This window comes from Quercus robur, chromosome 9 (genome assembly GCF_932294415.1).
Source record: "Quercus robur chromosome 9, dhQueRobu3.1, whole genome shotgun sequence".
Classification (NCBI taxonomy): Eukaryota; Viridiplantae; Streptophyta; class Magnoliopsida; order Fagales; family Fagaceae; genus Quercus; species Quercus robur.
In genome coordinates, this window is record NC_065542.1 from 42134891 (window position 1) to 42154558 (window position 19668).

The 19668-nt window shown below is 37.1% G+C and overlaps 2 protein-coding genes across 3 annotated transcripts in view; both read left to right on the forward strand.

The window, feature by feature from the left end:
* The window catches only part of LOC126698470 (putative E3 ubiquitin-protein ligase XBAT35), a 40651-nt gene that overhangs the window by 15503 nt on the left and 5480 nt on the right, over positions 1 to 19668 (forward strand). Inside the window, exons 1-6 of one of the 2 annotated variants that reach the window (XM_050395717.1) lie at positions 16904 to 17265; positions 18305 to 18419; positions 18717 to 18797; positions 18921 to 19009; positions 19115 to 19206; positions 19445 to 19526. In XM_050395717.1, coding sequence (XP_050251674.1) covers positions 17143 to 17265; positions 18305 to 18419; positions 18717 to 18797; positions 18921 to 19009; positions 19115 to 19206; positions 19445 to 19526 — 582 coding nt within the window. In that variant the 5' untranslated portion in view covers positions 16904 to 17142. Of the gene's footprint in view, positions 1 to 16903; positions 17266 to 18304; positions 18420 to 18716; positions 18798 to 18920; positions 19010 to 19114; positions 19207 to 19444; positions 19527 to 19668 lie in introns of those variants that run through there. The other variant, XM_050395718.1, reaches the window with a different exon arrangement.
* LOC126698469 (putative E3 ubiquitin-protein ligase XBAT34) overlaps positions 12211 to 19668 on the forward strand; it is a 31517-nt gene continuing 24059 nt past the window's right edge. The window contains exon 1 of the mRNA XM_050395716.1: positions 12211 to 12369. The gene's annotated coding sequence lies outside the window, so the exon portion shown is untranslated. The remainder of the gene's footprint in view (positions 12370 to 19668) is intronic.

A 19668-nucleotide genomic window follows, 5' to 3' on the forward strand; every position in this document is an offset into this window, starting at 1 on the left:
GATGAAATTATGTGTAGAGCCTTCCCTACCACCCTCAAAGGTCCAGCACGAGTGTGGTTCAGTAAAATACCCCTGAATTCGGTAAGTTCTTTTGAAGAATTGAGTAAGTTGTTTGTTAATAACTTCATTGGGGGACAGAGACACAAGCGTTCTTCGTCCAGCCTGTTGACCATAGGACAGGGGGAGAATGAAAGTCTACTGTCCTTTATCACTCGTTTCAAAAGGGAAGCCTTGATGGTGAATGAGGTGGATGATAAGCTACTATTGGCAACCTTTCACAACGGGGTTAATTCTGATTTATTCATCCACAAGCTTTATAAGAAGGAGCCTCAATCCATGGCTGAACTCGTCCATTCAGCCCAAAACTTTATGAATGTAGAAGACGCGATCATAGCCAAGAAGAGGAAAAGAGTTGAAAGAATGGAAGCAAACCCCATGCGCCACTCCAAGCAAGGCCCTCGTCCTAAAAAGGGACAGACGGAAGATAAAAAAGATCGGGATTGTAAGAGGGCTGGTCCTTCAGCACAGAGTCAACAATACATGCCACTGAACATACCGCTCGAACAGGTCCTTATGCAAATCAAGGACGATCCTTCCTTGAAATGGTCGGAGAAAATAAAGGGAGATTCCAATAAGTGCAATAGAAACAAGTATTGCCACTTCCATAGAGACCATGGGCACGACACAGGCAAATGTTACGATCTAAAACACCAGATTGAAAATCTTATAAGAGAAGGAAAGCTGAGAAATTTCCTTGGACGAGAGCATAAGGATGAGAAGTTGAAAGGGAAGGTAGAAGAGTCGTCGTGCCCCCCGCTTGGATAGATAAGAGTTATTATAGGAGGAAGTTCAGCCGGTCAGTCGTCCATGTCCAAGAAGACGTATCTGAAAGTAGTGCAGAATGTTCAACTCTCTGGACGATCTCCAAGGATGATGACCACGGACGAGCAAGCAATCACATTCACGGACGCGAACGCTAAAAGAGTTCACCACCCCCATGATGATGCCATCGTTATTACTTTGCTTATTGCTGATTATACAACTAGAGAGGTGTTGGTGGACAATGGAAGTTTAGTAGATATTTTATATTACCCTGCCTTTCAGCAAATGAGGCTCAAACGAGACCAACTTTGTCTAGTAAACTCGCCCTTGGTAGGATTCGATGGAATGAAGGTGCAGCTCGTAGGCACTGTCACTTTACCTATCGTGGTGGGAGCATATCCACAACAGGTAGCCAGAGACGTGAATTTCTTAGTGGTAGATTGTTCATCTTCCTACAATGCCATAATTGGAAGACCAACTTTAAATAGTTGAAAAGTAGTTACGTCTACTTACCACCTGTCAGTCAAATTTCCAACGAAGCATGGGATAGGACAAGTGCAGGGAAATCAGTTGGCAACAAGAGAATGCTACCTGGCCATGTTGGCCATGGACAAGCAAGTTCAAACGATGAGTATTGAAGAAAAGAGAATGGTGGCTAAACCCATTGAAGTGTTGGAAGATATTTCTTTAGACGAGAAAAACCCTGAGAGGTGCACCAGGGTTGGAGCAAATTTAGAAGAGAAGATTAAGAAATATCTCGTCCGTTTCCTGAGGAAAAGTATTGATGTGTTTGTTTGGAGTCATGAGGACATGCCGGGTATAGACCCTAGTGTCATTACCCACCGTCTAAATGTGTATCCTTCCTCTAAGCCTATACGACAGAAGAAAATGGTGTTTGCTCCCAGTGGCGATTCCAAGAATTTTTCTCAGGGTGTTCCTTAAGAAGTATAAATTACACAATCTATAAAATTATTGGATACGTGGTTTTCTTATCAAATATTTGTCTTTAATTCTAGCAAAAGAATAAACAATAAACTATAAATTTATTTGAAATATTAATAAAATTATTAATTATTGTTTTTTAGTTGTTTCATTAATTTGTTTGTCTTTTATAAACTATAATTTGTTCATTTGTTGCATTGTTATTTCATTAATTATAAAATTATTAATTATTGTTTAGCCTAATATAATTTAATTTATTTGTCTTTTATAATGTATTGGTTAATTAAATTATTAATTATTGTTATTTAGTTGCTTCATTATTTTTCTTTACTAACTAGTAGCACACACCGTGCAGTAACATACACCCCATGTGCGGCTCAACCCGCTGCCAAGTGGGTAACATAATTTAATTTTGTCTGTATTTGGTCAGTTAGACTAACCCCCTAGTGGGTACCAAGAGTCATTACAAGAAGTAATTCTTAGGTATTCCCAGAGCACGGAGAATGGTGCTCCCTTCTCTCGCATTTATAGTGGGGTCCGTTCATTAAATCCATGGTGGGGTCTACCATGAATGTGAAAGGAGGGAGCACCATTTCACTATACTCCGGGACTACCTAAGAATTTTTCCATTACAAGAGCCAATTAGATAAATTCACAAATCATAATTCACTAAAAGACAAACTCACCAACAGACAAGAGTCACTACAAGAGCCAATTCACATATTACAGTATACTAAAAGACAAACTCACCAACGCAATAAAGTTAAAACAGGGGCAAATTTAGTAAAGTTATAATTTATAAAGTAAAGCTAAAGCTGTAAAGCCAATTTATTGAATTTAAGTTCGAAGAGAAAGAGAGAATCAGATAAAGAGAGAAAGAGTCTCAGACCACAGAAACCCAAAGAGGCAAAGATGTAAGAGAGAAAAAGAGTGTAAAGAACTGAAATACCTTGAGGGAGGCCTGAGGGGCGGCGCTGCAGCAGCAACACGTGAGGCGAGGAAGGCGGAAGGACTCGAGGGTCGAGGCCAAGCGTTGATCGGATCGGACCGATCTCTGATGCCCGATGTGGCTGTGCTCGCGCAAGGAAGGTGGAAGGACTCGAGGCGCTGTCGCGCTTGCACCGATGTGCTTCTGGTTTAGTGCTTCTGGTTCATCACGCTCGCGCCAATGAGGGTTTTTCTTTAGGTTAGGTTTCTAATATCAGTTGTTGCTTTACCATTTGATAAAATCGGCTGAGCGTATTAGGTTTTGGTTTGTATTTTTTTTTTTTTTTTTTTTAAAGAATCTGTGGGTTTGCTTTACAATCTGTTGGGTTTTTCTTTAGGTTGGGTTTTTTTTTTTAGGTTGGGTTTGCTTTACCATCTGTTATTTAGGATTGATGTTGGGCTTTTTTTTTTTCCTTGGGTGGGCTTGCTCTGTTACAATTTTTTTTTTTTTTTTTTTTTTTTTTTTTTTTTTTTTTTTTTCAGATTTTAGTTCAAAATTTTTAGCAATAAAAAATCTGAGGGTATTCCTAATTTTTTCTGAGGGTGTTCCTAATTTTTTTTTTTAAGAGTAGGCAAATAAAAAATTTTAAAATATTATATATAAATTTTTTTTTTTCAAGTCAGGGTGGTCCTGGGACCACCTTGGCATGAATGTAGCGCCGCCCCTATTTGCTCCCGAGAGAGACAATGCTATTAAAGAAGAGGTGCAGAAGTTTACTGTACCAAAGTTCATTTGAGAAGTTTATTATCCAGACTGGTTGGCCAATGTAGTAATGGTTAAGAAGGCAAACGATAAGTGGAGAATGTGTGTAGACTTTACCGATCTGAATAAGGCTTTCCCCAAGGACAGCTACCCATTGCCACGCATTGACCAATTGGTAGATTCCACTGCGGGTCACAAGCTGCTTAGCTTTATGGATGCTTTCTCCGAATACAATCAAATAAGGATGGACGACGCAGATCAAGAAAAGACATCCTTTGTTACAAGTCAAGGCTTATTCTGTTATAAGGTGATGCCCTTCGGTTTTAAGAATGCTGGGGCAACATATCAGAGGTTGGTTAACCACATGTTTCATCTGCAAATTGGGCGGAATGTAGAAGTCTACGTAGATGACATGCTGGTGAAAAGTTAGGACGAGGGACAGCATCTGGACGACCTGTAGGAAATGTTTAACACACTTAGGCAGTATAACATGAGGTTGAACCCTAGCAAATGTGTTTTCGGAGTGTCATCCGGGAAATTCCTGGGGTTTATGGTTTCACATAGGGGGATTGAAGCAAATCTAGACAAGATCCAAGCGATACTGAACATGGAACCTCCATGAAATATCAAAGAAGTCCAGTCTCTTACTAGACGAGTTGCTGCCCTCAACAAGTTTGTCTCTAAAGCTACTGATAAATGTTTGCCATTTTTTAAGATACTTAAAAAGGCATTTGAATGCACGAATGAGTGTCAAAAAGCCTTTCAAGACTTGAAAATCTACCTCATTACGGCTCCTTTACTAAGTCCATCTGTGTTGGGAGAGGAGTTGTATTTGTACTTAGCAGTTACCCCACATGTCGTTAGTTCAGCATTGATAAGGGAGGAAGGAAAAGTGCAAAAGCCCGTATACTATACAAGCAGAGCACTAAGGGGAGCGGAAGGACGATATCCGCTAATAGAGAAGCTAGCTTTTGCATTGATAACGGCTTCCAGGAAGCTAAGGCATTACTTCCAAGCTCATGTCATCAATGTCATGACCGATCATCCGCTCAAGAAAGCAATGAACAAGCTAGAAGCTGCAGGACGACTAATCCAATGGGTTGTCGAGCTTAGTGAATTTGACATCAGATATCAACCAAGGCATGCAATAAAAGCTCAAGCCCTCACAGATTTCATTGCAGAGTTCACTCCGAGTTATGAAGACTTAAGCGAGGTGGAGAATAGAAAGAAATGGATCGTCCATGTGGATGGATCATCTACACAGCATGCAGGAGGAATAGGAGTTGTTTTACTATCCCCGGAGGGAGATAAATTGAAGTACAAGGTTCGTCTGCAGTATCAAACAACCAAAAATGAAGCTGAGTATGAAGCCCTTCTTAAAAGGTTGGAGTTGGCTAAATCTGTGGAAGCAGAATTGATACTCGTCCTGGGAGACTCTCAGCTAGTCATAGGCCAAGTAAATGGGACATGTGAAGCCAAAGAAGAACGAATGAAGAAGTACCTTAATAAGGTGGTACGCCTTGTAAAGAAGTTTAAGGAAGCTGATTTCATTCAAATCTTGAGAGAAGAAAATATGGAAGCAGATACTTTAGCAAAAGAATCCTCAGCGAGCGAAGTAATGGACGAGTTTGATGAAATTCAATACCTACCCAGCATAGACTTTCCAGAGGTGCAGCAGATAGAGGGTGAAGAAAATTGGATGACTCCAATACTATCTTACTTGAAGGACGAAAAGCTTCCAAAAGGAAAAGATGAGGCTAGGAAGCTCAGAGACAGATCAACCAAATACGTCCTCATGAACAAGGTACTATACAAAAGGGGTTTTTCACAACCTTATTTGAGGTGTTTAGCTTCGGATGAGGCCAACTATGTATTGAGGGAGGTTTATGAAGGAGCATGTGGCAACCACTCAGGAGCTAGATCACTTGTCCACAAAGTCGTCCGCGTAGGCTACTACTAGCCTAATCTGCAAGCTGATGCCAAGACATATGTCAAGATCTGCGATCTTTAGTAACATCCCCAGACAACCATCAGAATATCTCACACCGATGATGGCCCCATGGCCTTTCGCATAATGGGGGTTAGACATCTTGGGTCCCTTTCCACTTGGGATGAGGCAGATGAAATTTCTGGTGGTGGATATTGATTATTTCACCAAATGGGTAGAAGCAGAACCCTTAGCAAGTATCACGCAACAAAATGTCAAGAGCTTCGTCTGGAAGAACATTGTGTGCAAGTTTGGGGTGCCCAGAGTATTAGTGTCTGACAATGAATGACAATTTGACAATGCACTTTTCAGGGACTTCTGTGAACACTTCGAAATTCAAAATCATTATTCCTTGCCCGCCCATCCCCAAGCAAACGGTCAGGCCGAAGTTACAAACCGATCCTTGTTGAAAATCATCAAGACTCGGCTTAAAGGGGCAAAGGGAGTATGGCCAGATGAGCTACCAAGTGTTCTATAGGCGTACAGGACGACGATGAGAACCCCTACAGGGGAAACTCCTTTCAAGCTAACCTATGGAAGCGAAGCAGTCATAGCTGCAGAAGTGCACATGGCTAATCATAGGGTGACGATGTATCAGGATAAGGATAACGAGGAGCAACTCCGTTTAAACCTCGATCTAATAGACGAGGTAAGGACGGACGCAAAACATAGGACAGCAAGGTACAAAAACCTAATGGCTAGGCCATATGATGCAATGGTGAAGCCAAGGTGATTCAACATAGGAGACCTCGTCCTAAAAAAGGTTTCTTTGGCAACCAAGAACCTGGCTCATGGGAAACTGGGACCTAATTGGGAAGGACCTTACAAAGTTATCAATTGCAAAAAGCAAGGATCCTACTACTTGGAAACTTTGGACGGGAGGAAGTTGGAACACCCTTGGCATGTTGAACACCTAAGAAGGTATTACCAGTAAAGTCCTAGTCTAGACGAGCATTACCTAAGACGAGCAGCTAAAAGTTTGTTTCAAAGTCTGTTTAAATATAAACTGTGCATGTGTTAATTTCCTAAAATTATACTAGTCTTTAAAGTTGTGTGTCGTGAGCTATGGACAAGATTATGGAGTTGTATTTATTAATTCCCTAAAGGCATTAGTTTCTAAGCACATGCCTCACCTATAAACAATGTTTATGCTATATACATAATGTTGTGTGAATTTTTAGTATTTATATTGTTTTTATTCAAAATAATCAACAAGAAGGCTAAAAGCCCAAGACAAGTAAAGTCTCTGGACGCGGAGATGTAACGTCTATAAGCTTCCCCAAAGGTAAAGCAAGGAAAAACAAGGCGTATTCGTCCAGATAATGGACGAAGTAAAGCCTTTAATACATCAGTCCTACCCATGGACGAGGAAATGCATACATGAATATTTCATGTCAAGCAAGACGCCAACTATAACAATCCAATTATTTGGACGAGAAAAAAGTTAGACTTATGGATGGAATGTAAAACTAGCTACCAAGTCTAAAGAAAGAATAAAGCTGAGGAAAAAAGTATTGTCATCCCTAAAAGATGAGCTATACTTATAAAATAACTCGCAAAATTCAGAAGGATGAATGAATACAACTTCTATCATGGACGAGTCAAGAGTGAAACCAATTGTTAAAAAAAAAAAAAAAAAAATTGTCCACACAATGATAGAAAGGAAACAAACATTCATAGTCCAAAAAACCCTAGTTAAAATAAAAAGCCCAAAAGGCAGTTGTTTAGAAGCCCGTCCTAAAAGCATGGACGAGATAAAATGTACTTGGGTTACAATAAAAAGATCCAAAACAATGGATCAAACCAAAAGAAAAAGAAATACCAAGTATAATCTAAATACAGAGGTCTCGTCTTATGAAGAAGGGGCATTGGAATTTGGGTTGTCCTGAAGTGGCTGGGTAGTAGCGTCATCTTCCACATTGACGTCCTCAGAGCTAGTTTGAAGGAAAGAACTGGTAGCAGCAACCAGGTTGAGTTTAATGGAACTAAAGTCCACTTCAGGGAAGTTTTCCATAGCATCCATTCTAAAATCCTCAAACCCCGCTGTATAATTGGCGTCCAGAAAATCAGTGTATTGCTTGGACGCCTTGAACTCAGTCATTGCATCTTCTTTAGCCTTGGAAAGAAGAGTACTCAGCTCGTTGTTCTTTTTCTGTAGATGATCAAGACGAGTATCATTTTCCACTACATTAGTTTTTAACTCCTCAATTAAGTTTTGTAGCTCCGTTGTCTTCTCCTTAGCCTTGGCAACTACCCCAGCCCACTTCTTAGATTCTTCTTTCACCTCCTGAATCCTCGTCTCTAACAAGATCCTCGTTTTGTCCAATCCTGTGGCCTGCCTGGATGCTGCAATAAATTTTGACATAGCCTAAAAAAAAAAAGAGAGAGAGAGAGATGAAAAATGGATGAATGAAAATGAAAGAGATGAAAATATATATAATTATATCTTTTAGCAAAGACGAGGAAAAAATGTGATTGCTTACCTTAAAAAGATCATGAACACCAGAATGTTCAAAATCCTTTAAGGACATGTCATAGCAAGTATTTATGTCCTCGTCTAAAACAGCTTTCTGAAAACGCTCCCAAGCTAGGTCTTCATTTTCAATAATATTTGAAGGGACCCATTGAGAAGGCTGGGATGTGGCAGGCACAGTCGTCTTGGGCAGAGGAGACTTGGACGAGGTGGTCTTAATTAGAGTGGACGAGTCCACGTCATATATTTTGACGGGCGGTTGAGACAAGGGAAGGTTGGGCTTGACTGTTTGGGATGACCCATGCTTGGCCTTTTTGCCTCGTTGGCTGGGGAGATTTCCCAAATCCAGATTTTTAGACAAAGATCTCTTTTTGTCCCCAGCCAAAGGACGAGCTTAAGACTGAGTCTCAGGACGATTCTCTTCACCTACAACTTCTTTCTCCTTGTTTTCTTTCATTGTTGACATTCCTAAAGCAAAAAACAATAACAATAAGTGATGAATTATAAATAGATCAAGAAGTATGACAGGATGTTCAAAATGACCACTGGATAGAAACTTACTTCTTCGCACTGTGACCTCGTGGGCAATAGCCTCGTCTGACGGTTCAAGACCTAGTCCCCACTTGGCAAGACGTCGTAGGGTAACCAAAGAATGAAAATCCCTATCAATGTAAAAACGAGCCCTATTGACGCGATCATAGTGAAATTTACTTAAGGGAGGTCGTTTAACACCTATAAAGCAGATAATAAACAAAGGTTAAAAACAAATAAAAAATAAGATAAAAGAAAGAGAAAGGTGAAAAAGGGAAGGGACGTACCTTCAAGACGAAGGTTCCCTAAGTCCCCAGAATATGGGGCAAAAGGGTCCCTGCCAATGACCACAGGGTTCCCTGCCCAAAAACTGGAGACAAAGATAAACTCTGTCTTCCAATTCCTGTCAGACGAGGCCAGGGACTTGATTAATCTACAATCTTTACCCCTAGCTGTGAATTGGTAAAAGCCAAGGGATTGATTTATCTCTGAAGGTTTATAACAAAAGAGGAACTCGTCCACAGTAAGAGGACGGTCCCCTCCAAATACTTCCCTCCACAAAATTTGCATAGAGATAACTAATCTCCACGCATTAGGGTTGAATTGAAATATACCTAAACCTAACCTAACCAATAACTCTCTAGCAAATGCTTTCAATGGTAACCTAAAACCCCCCAAGAAATAAGCCTCATAGACACCTACCCTAAAACGGGGATTGCAGCACCATTCTCCACGGATGGGCAACCTAGGGTTAAGCTCATCCGGAATCTGGTACCATGCCCTAAGATTGTTAAGCCTTTGCTCACTCGTTTTGGAATGAATACCTACTGCACAACTATAAACAGTCTCCTTTTCGTCCAAAGGACTAGACGGAGGGACACTAGACGAGGTGCCAGCTTGGGAACCAGAGACTTTCCTAAGTTGTTCTTGGATAACTTCTAAAGGAAGCCCAAGGATACCAGAGGTATACCCCTCGTCCGTAGAACTCTCCTCATTACTATGGCTACTGTTACTAGAACCACTATCACTGGTTGTATCATAATACTCGTCTATAGCTTTCTTTGTACTATTGCTAGACGAAGAAATAACAGTTTCAGACATTTTTTGGAAACCAAAAACCTAAAGATGAGAAGGAAAATTTCAGAAATGTAAAGGGCAGAGGAGGAATTCCACTATTTATAGACATCTAACCTGGGTATTCGAAACGACACAACCAACCAAGATATGACACGTGGCTTACCCCTTGAAAAAATAAATCGACGAAACAGGTCACCAATAAAATAACGACACGTGGCACATCTAACTGTAGACTTTAAATATGTATGTCCAGGGAAATGATGCCAAGCTACACATTCCCTTAGACGATCCATATAGACGAAGGGGCAACTAATGGTGTTATGAAATAGACCAACTCCTGAAACTCGTCCATATGGCTTGTCCTAAGGAAGAGTTGACTAGCCTAGATCATGTTCGTCCAAGGATAAGCTCGTCCGTTCGTGAAGTAGGTTGGACGAGCACTTTGCGTCCTGAATGTAATCTTTGAATACATACTCAAGACGACCTCTGTTTTCCTGTCAAGCTACAAAACCGTTTCCCCAGTAAACGGTTGTGGAAAACAGAGGCCAAATAAGGTAACTTCCTTGACAGTTATGGAAGTTACCTCCGAGTCTTCCGAACTCCACAATGGTAGGAGAAGTAACTGCCTCAGACAAGCACTATATAAGGGCTCTTCTACAGGAAGGTAAGGCATTCAGACGTTTCCATACAAATTGGAATTCCGAAAATACTAACTTTACCATCGAAGGATTCTTGGCCGGTCTTCCCCGGTCTCCTCTAATTTTGTGTTCATCTTTTCAGGATATTCCAAGTAACACAGAGATCAGCAACGCCCGAGACATTCAGCCTTACTGATTTCCTTGTGTTCATCAGAAGTCATCTCATTAAAATTAAGGGTAAATTACAAAGCTAATTCCTATCCTTTACACCATATCTCAATTTGGTCTCTAACCTTTTAATTGTGTCAATTTGATCCTTAACCTTTTAGTGCCGTGTCAATTTAGTCCCTGCCGTTATCTTTTGGATGAAAATTATTAATGTGGCAAACGACACAAATAAAAAATTATTTTTTTTTGCCACATCAACAGACACTTGTATCTCCATGTCATTTAAAAAAAAATCAAATTAAATCTAAAACACGTGACAACCAAAATCCCTAACTCATCATTATCTCTTCTCCCTCTCTCTCTCGTTAGTTAGACTCACCACCCATCTCCATCTCTTCTCCCTCATCCTCAAGATCTGAACTTACAAACAGCAATGAGGACGACGATGCTTCTATCTTCTGGTGGCACCAAGTCTCTCAATTTTGGCAAAAGCACAAACCTATAGACAACCACAACCTCAAGGCACAACAAGAATATGCATTGACTGGTGCTCCCTCTTAATACTAACTTTAGCCGTAGCATTGGATCTGGTTATTGGGGCCTTTAAAAGTAGATTGTTTAAAGCTGAAACAGCCCAAGCCTTTCTCAAGGTATTGCTGATGGTATTCCTTTGCTCAGTAGAGTTTCTTGGTAGGTAGTATCTCAATTACAATCTTCCTGTTCAAGAGCTTTTGTTGTCGTTCTAAAGACTCTTGCTGCATTTTCTTGCTTAGGTGTATAGAAGTATATACCATATCTATACTGTGTCCCCACATCATTTCCCGACACACCAAGGAGTTTATTGTTAGCATCTGTAAAGTGATAAGGCCGTGAAACAAATGTGTGTGCAACAAGGTTAAATCAACAAAGCATCTGTTTTGAATATGGAAGTAGTGTGACTTTTTAGACTTATCATATGGGCATGAAAAATTGAGAGACCATAAAAGTAATAATCTTAGAGATTTTGGATGGTGAGTTTGGTGACTAAGAAGAGAGAGGGGGAGAAGAGACAGAGATGAGGTAGAGATTTTGGATTTTAGGGATTTTGATTTTCAAGTGTTTCAATATTTCAGATTTAACTTGGTCTATTTTTTCTGATGTGGCGGTACAGGTGTCTATTGATGTGACAAAAAAAATAATTTTTTATTTGGGCCGTTTACCACATTAGCAATTTCCATTCAAGATTAACTGTAGGGACTAAATTAACACGGTATTGAAAGGTTAGGGACCAAATTGACACAATTTAAAATTAAGGAATCAAATTGAGATATGGTATAAAAGGTAGGGACTAACTTTGTAATTTACCCTAAAATTAATAAAACATTTGACTTATTTGGGACCCAAATTTTTTATTTTTATTTTTTATTATTTTTTTTTTTATACAAGATAGAATTCTACTCTAGACTAATCTAAGTGTATATGTGTGTGAAGCTCCCTCCTGGAGACTTGAACCCCGACCTTTGCTCCCCACACCCCACAAACAATTATACTTGTGGAGTGACCATTGCACTAAGGGTGTGCGGTGGTATTTGGGACCCAACTTATCTCACTCTCACTCCACAGGGTTTTTTCTAACCCGAAAATGAGATGGGGCGAGTACTTATGACATGATCCGCCCCATTGCCATCTATTGTAAAATTGTGAATATGTAATCACAAATATCCACTTTGATTAAAAAAAAAAAAAAAAAAAAGGAGTTTGATGAATATTGGGAAGTTTCCTGTCAAAAACATCCGAAACAGAGTCAGACAGAACATTCCTTCTCTGCTAAGTTTCCGAGACACAAGCCAAAACCCTCTTATTTGAATTCAGAGAATTACAATTTTGCACTGTATTTTCACTCTTTTCCTCTTTTTGGCTTCAGAATATCTCTATCATTTCTTGTTATTATGGGCCAAATTCTTGAACCCAACGACCCCGAGCCGAGTTGCTCCATGAACTGGTCAGAACTGGAAATGTGGAAGCCATTAAAGCTCTTTGCAGAGAAGGTGCTAGCCTTGAGGTAAACCTCACAATGCTCCTCGACCCCCCCTTTTTTTTTTTTTGGTTTAATTGTTTATGTTTCCAAAAACATCAACTTTACATCTTATTCTTGATTTTTGATATTTTTGGGACATCCTGGCGTAATGGGTTTTCGTTGTTTATTGCTTATTGGGATTTATGTGTATAAAAAAGGTTTATAACCAACCATTTGTGTGCAAGAATAAATCGATTATCATAAAAATTATCAACTCAGGACAAGCTTTCATATTGATATTGGGTCTATTCTGTGTAGTTATTAATGCGAGAAATGCTCACAAAATTTTTATAACAAATTTTAAGGAGCAGGTTGTTATTTATTAATATTGATGGCTAAAAAAGTCATTTGAGTGGTTGGTTCAAATTAGAACCAATAATTACTTATTACTTAAGATTTGTTATGTAAATGTTGTTTACATAGCACTTCTCAATTAATATTGATACAGTAAAAGCTTAATTGTGTGTTTGGGTTCCACGTCTGTTGCGTTGCGTTTCTGAAGCTGCGTTTTTGTTCTTTTTTTTTTTTTTTTTTTCACGCGTTTTGGAGTAATGCGGTTACTGTTCATTTAACAGTAACTGCAAATGTTGACTTTCACAGTGAACAGTGTATACGTGCATTGTTCACGGACCCACAAATTATACTTTTCAGCAACTTTTTCATTAAAAATGGGTCCCACGGTACTATTCACACATTTAAAAATTATTTTGCTACAATATTTTCAGTTTTCAGTTTTCAGTTTCAGCAAAATAAGTTCTATCCAAACAGACCGTCTAGTTATTGTCAAGAGCCCCCCAGATCAGTGGCATTGCATGGTCTCCTTTCATGACAATTAAATTATAAAATAAATAGATAAAGAAAAGCTTAAGCCTAGTTATTGGAAATGGACTGGAATATGATGAATATCAATCACATAACCTTGATACCAAATTGCACTATAATTTGTAGTAAACTTCTTCTATGGAAAATATGGTCTTTTAAGGACTCATATTCACCCGCGTCCAACACGTAGTAATAAAATAAGAAATGTGATGAGAGAATGAAATATGTACTTAGGGATAACCATTTTCTCCCTCTCACATATCGATCAAAATATGATTCCAATGGTCCACTTCACGACTGTCATGCCTTGACTACTGTTGTCACATTCCATGACTGAAGCAATGATAGCACCACATGACCATTCTGGATCTTGGGATCTCTTTGTTGAGATAGTTTGAGAGATTGAAAAGGTGCTTAATGAAAAGGCCACTCCTGTTGATTTGAATCATTTGATAGACTACATTTTATTTTTTGAATAACTTGATAGGCTACTCACCTATCAAAAATTAAAAGACCTATCAAAAATAAATTGATAGGCTACTTTGCTTTCAGCTTCCCATTATTTAGACCTCTTCCTCCATTCTTAAGAACATAAGTTGAGACGATATCAAGTGCATTTCCTCTATGTCAATCACGAAGAAGTGATGTCTTAATTTTGTCTTCTCAAACTGAATACTTCTTATGTCAAATCTAATGCTTGATAATTTGGTGCAAGGCTGTATACAATTGCTCTCCTGTGTGTTTTCATTGAGACTGAGTTCTTTTTTGTTACAGTGGATTGACAGAGAAGGAAAGACCCCCCTCATCGTGGCGTGCATGAATCATGAATTGTTTGATATTGCCAAAACTCTAATTGAATTGGGTGCCAATGTCAATGCTTATCGTCCCGGTATGCTTTTGAAAGCACTTACATTGTCCAATGGGTTATTGGTTATTATGTTACAAATGATAGTTGCTATTTGGCTATGGGTCATATTTTGAAAGCTTATCTTATTGCATAACACATACAAGGCTATTCATGTTTAATTTGATTAAACTTTGATACATAAATCAGTAATGATTTATTTATAATAATACTACTAATAACCGAAAAAGGTAATAACACCCCTAGGTTTTTTTGTGATTAAAAAATGTAGTAATCCCAATTATAATAGATGCAAATTATTAACCTTTACCCAAAAAAAAAAAAAAAAAAATAGAAGAGCTTTTGAGCACGAGCTCACGCTCTGAGGCTAGCTAGTGTTAATAATTTACTAAATTTAAGGATATGGATGGGAAGTTATAGTAATAGTTTTTTAATAAGTGTTTTTTTTAATTCAAAATAAATAAGAAGATATTTGAAGAAAAAGAAGAAAAAAGAAAAAAAAAGAAGAAGCAAACAAACGTGAGATCTTGGAGCAAGGAAAGCAAATTCTATTAAAAAAAATTGAAAACGTTTAACCAAGAGAGTGGTCCTATTTATCACCAAAAAAATGTGGTCCTATTTTATTGGCAATGTTTTAGTAGGAGTTAAAATGAGTAGTTTTATCAAATTATCTTTTAGTTTTGTCTCTACTTAAATATAGGAAAATAGGGGTATTTTAGGAAAAAAAAACCAGTTTAAACAAAGGAAACCTCTTAAATAGTAGTATAGACTCTTCTATTTTTTGGATAAAAATTAATAATATGCATTTATTATAATTTGGGATTTCTACTTTTTTCAATCACAAAAAAAAAAAAAAAAAAAAAAATGAATACGTGGGATGAGTTTTGTAGATTGGAGAAGTTTTAAAACTAATAAAAGAGTGATCCTATTTTGTAGGGAGTTAGAAAGTAGAAGTAGGAATTTAAATTAACATAAAAGTAGGAGTTTATTAGAAGCAGGAAGGCGTAGAAATTTATTATTTTTATCAATTTACTATTTTAACTCATTTTTTAAGTTTTAGGTAGGGGCATTTTTTACTGTAAAAAAACCAATAACTAACTTTCTTTTGCTAATAAACTATTTTAACCCCATTTTTAAGTTGTTGGTTAATTAATTTAGGGGTATTTTTGACAAGGAAAAAAATAATAACTAACTTTCTGAATCCTCTTAATATATACAGATAATAAAGTAGAAGACACTTGGCATTACATGGAAGGTATGGTAGTCAATTGGATTGCTAGAAATAACCCATCGCTCCTTAGCTTTGTGAGGTAGTTATGGGTTAGAAATTAATTACAATCCATGCCTTCAAATTTGGTATTCATCTCCTACGTGACAACACACTTGATTTTTATACATTGTAATATTCTGATTGGGCTTGTTGTCCTCTTACTTGTCGCTCCATGATGGTTATGGAGTTTTCTTTCTCGCTCAAGTATAGAGGCAGAGTATCGAGCTATGCTTACTGCCACTCTTGAAGTCACTTGGATCTCCTTTAAAATACGTGACCTTGGTATCCCTTTACGTACTCTGGCTACTCTCTTTTGTGACAACATCAGTACCTTATACAAGTCGGTTAGCCTGGTTTTTCATGCACATACTAAGTTTGCTCAAGGTGATCGTGTCACTAAGTTTGTTTGTACCTCTCATCAGCTTGATGATGTTTACTAAGCCACTTCCTTGTGATCGATTTCAAACTCTTCTGTCCAAGTTGGGACTTTTTTCTCCCTAATAAGTCAGCAATACACAAAAACAAAAGGATAACAGAACAATAAATATGAAAATCACACAAAATCCTCCTACCGCTACTCAAAATTAGCACCAAATTCGGCTCTTCTACTGTTACTCATGGAAAATTATTAAATACTCCAAGAGTACAATAAATGTGTATTCTTCTCTCTCATATAAATTATGTGTCTCATCATGAATTTAATTAGTAGGACTTACAATTATGTGAGAAGGAAGACTATGCATTTATAGTATTCCGAAAATATTCAATAATTACCCGTTACTCAATATCAACTACTAATTTGGCTCCAAGAGAAAATCACTTGGCTCATAATTACATATTTTGAATTATTTTGAAAATTCTCTTATATACATACACTAAACAAATATGTATATATAAAAAAAAAAAATATATATATATATATATATATAAAAGAGGCAGATGGGTACAAGTATATCTGTAATGCAATATAAGAATTAAGTGGGCCTAGACTCCAATGGACTATACATGTTAACATAAGTATATCTTTCTTAGTTATAAGTTGTAATTTACATTATTCACTTCGTTAAAAAAAGAAAGGCTAAATTACAAATTGAACCTTCTAACTTTGCCTAAAATTCAATTTAGTCATTTAACTCACTTTCATACAATTTAGTTATTTAACTTTCAACTTTGTTCAATTCATATTCCATTAGTCTCCATCAAATTTGAACAGTTAAGAACCTTTAAAACAATATAGTCTTGTATTGAACAAAGTTGAGAGTTAATGGTGCAATTTTGACGAAGAGTAATCGGGTAACTAAATTGAACAAAATTGAAAATTAAACAACTTAATTGGATTTTAAGCAAAGTTAAAAAGTGTAATCTGTGATATATACGCAACTTTCCATTTGAAAAAAATATAATATTAAGAATATTAAAAACTTCCTTTGGAAAAAGGAATACGTTAAGGAGTTATAAACTTTTTTACAATTTGTTTTACAATGTGGTGAGTGCGGAGTAGTTATTGGTAAGAACCATAAAGCATTGATCAAAAAGCAAAGTCACTGAACATTCCTTCAATACGAAGTTACTGAAGTCTGAAACACAGCTTTTTTTTTTTTTTTTGGATGTAGAACTGAAACACAGCTTAGTGCTGAGTGAGAGAGTGTGTGATTCAAAAGCAAAACCCTTTTATTAAAGAATCCATAGACTCTGTCTTTGGTCTTTTTTTTTTTCTTCTGTCTTGAGAATCTTTGTGGGTTTGTTGACTCATAAATTCAAGACTCTGTCATTTTCCTTCTGTTTTTCTTAGTCTTGAATTATGGGCCAAAATCTTGAAGCCATGAACAAACCACGCCCTAGAGCAGAGTTGCTCTATGAACTGGTCAGCACTGGAAACGTCGTAGCCATTAAAGCTCTTTGCGAAGAAGGTGTTAGCCTTGAGGTAAACCTCACAATGCTCCTCATCCTCTCCACTTAAAAAAAAAAAAAAACTATTTAGACCTTCAAATTTACATACTATTCTTGATATTTTATATGTTTGGGACATCCTAGCAAAAGTAATGGGTTTTCACATTGTAATTGGGAATTAAGTGTACAAAAATAAAGGTCATTATAATTAACCAACATTTTGTGTAACAATAAATCAAGAATAAAAAAGTTTATCAACTCAGGACAAGCTTTCATCTGGGTCTTTTTTTTTTTTTTTGGTGGTAGTTATCAATATTGTTACACTAAAAGCTTCAGTATAGGTATTTTCAAGAGCCTTGTAGCTCAGTGGCATTGTCTGGTCTCCTTTACAAGGTGAACCAAGGTTCAAATCCTCCTCTATCCCAATTATTATATCAATTGAATTATAAAACGAAGAAGTAGTTAAATCCTAGTTATTAGAAATGGACTGGATATAATATAACGAATATCCATCACATAACTTCGATGCCAAATTGTGCTATACTCCGTAGGAAGCTTCTTCAATTGAAATAAGAAATGTGGTGAGAGAACTATTTATCAGCTTGGGGGTTACCATTTTTTTTCTTTCGCTTATCGACCAAATTATGATCCAGATGGTCCACTTCATGACTGAAGCAATGATAGCTCTGCGTGACAAATCTGGAACTCGGGATTTCTGTCTTGTGATAATCTGAGAGATTGAAAAGGTGCTTAATGAAAAGGTCACTCCTGTCAATTTGATTGGCAACGTTGCTTTGACCTTTTCATTATTTAGTTATCTTCCTCCATTCATAAGACACTAAGTTGAGACCGTATCTAGTGTATTTCCTCTATGTCAATTACAAAGAAGTGACATCATTCTCTTTGACATTGATAAGAAAGAAATGGTGGAAGTTATGTATTATCTTTTCTCAAATTGAATACTTCATACGTCAGGTATAATGCTTGATAATTTGGTGTGAAGCTGTATATGATTGCTCTATGTGTGTGTGTTTACATGGAGACTTGAGTTTTTTTTTTTTTTTTGGTTACAGTGGGCTGATAGAGAAGGAAAGACCCCCCTCATTGTGGCGTGCATGAATCGCGAATTGTTTGATGTTGCCAAAACTCTGATTGAATTGGGTGCCAATATCAATGCTTACAGTCCTGGTATGCTTATGAAAGTACTTACATTATCCAATGGGTCATTGGTTATTATTTTATAAATGGTAGTTGCTATTTGGCTATGTCATTTTTAAAAGTCAGTTATCTCGTTGCATAACATATACAAGGCTATTCATGTTTAATTTGATTCATATTTGAATTGTAAACCAGTAATGATTAATTTATATTAATGCTACCAATAACAGAGAAAGGTAATAAGTTAAGCTTGTATGGAAGTTTAGCCAATAATACTACTATGAACATGTAAGTTGATTTCAATCTTCTTCATTATTTTTGTAATAGGGCGTCATGCGGGTACTCCTTTACATCATGCAGCAAAAAGAGGCTTGGCACAGTCTGTTAAGTTACTTCTTTCCCATGGAGGTTTGTCATAAACTAGTAATATGGGTTATGTCTTTGTTGCTGTAATAAACCTATAAATTATCTACTAGTGTAACAATTATTTGTCGCAAATTGAAAGACCTAGTCTATTGATTCATGTTTTAGCAAATGCTCTGGTGAGGGACGATGATTCTCAAACTCCACTTGATGTTGCTAGAATAAATGGGCATGCCAGTGTTGTTCGTGAGATTGAGGTATGCTTGACAGATGTAGAAGTAAAAAATTACTCAAAATTTTTCTATCTGTATCTTTATGGTTTCATAAGGTTAAAGTTTTACTTTTTATTTGTTGCATTTTAGAAAAGTATTTGCTATTTCTCTGGCTGGCTGCGGGAATTTTATGGTCCAGGCTTTCTTGAAGCATTAACGCCCCAACTGTTATCAAGAGAAATGTTTGTATAGCGTTCATTTTTTATTTATTGTTAATTCATTTCATGTTATGCTCTTTGCACAGAATCATTTTTCTTGTAAAAACAATGTTATGTCATTAATATTCCAGCACCACTGGAACTTTGCCAATGCAAATTATAGATTCAAAATCTACTCTTAATTTCAAAGGGAAATTTGAAGTGTTCTGTTATTATAAACAATGCATATACATATGCACTGATTAGAGTTCATTACTTGCAGTTGGGTTGTTGTTATACCTTGGGGTTCCAGTAATTCTACAACGCCTCGCAAAATGGAGCTCTTCATTTATCCTGATTTGCAGGTACGGCAGAACGTAATTGGGGAGCTTTTTGGTAGTATTATGACCTGAATTTCATTGTTTGTTGAAATATATTGTCTTTTTTGTTGCCAAAACCTGTTATGAAATTGTATGATGATGAGAGAGACTACCACAATGTGGCTAG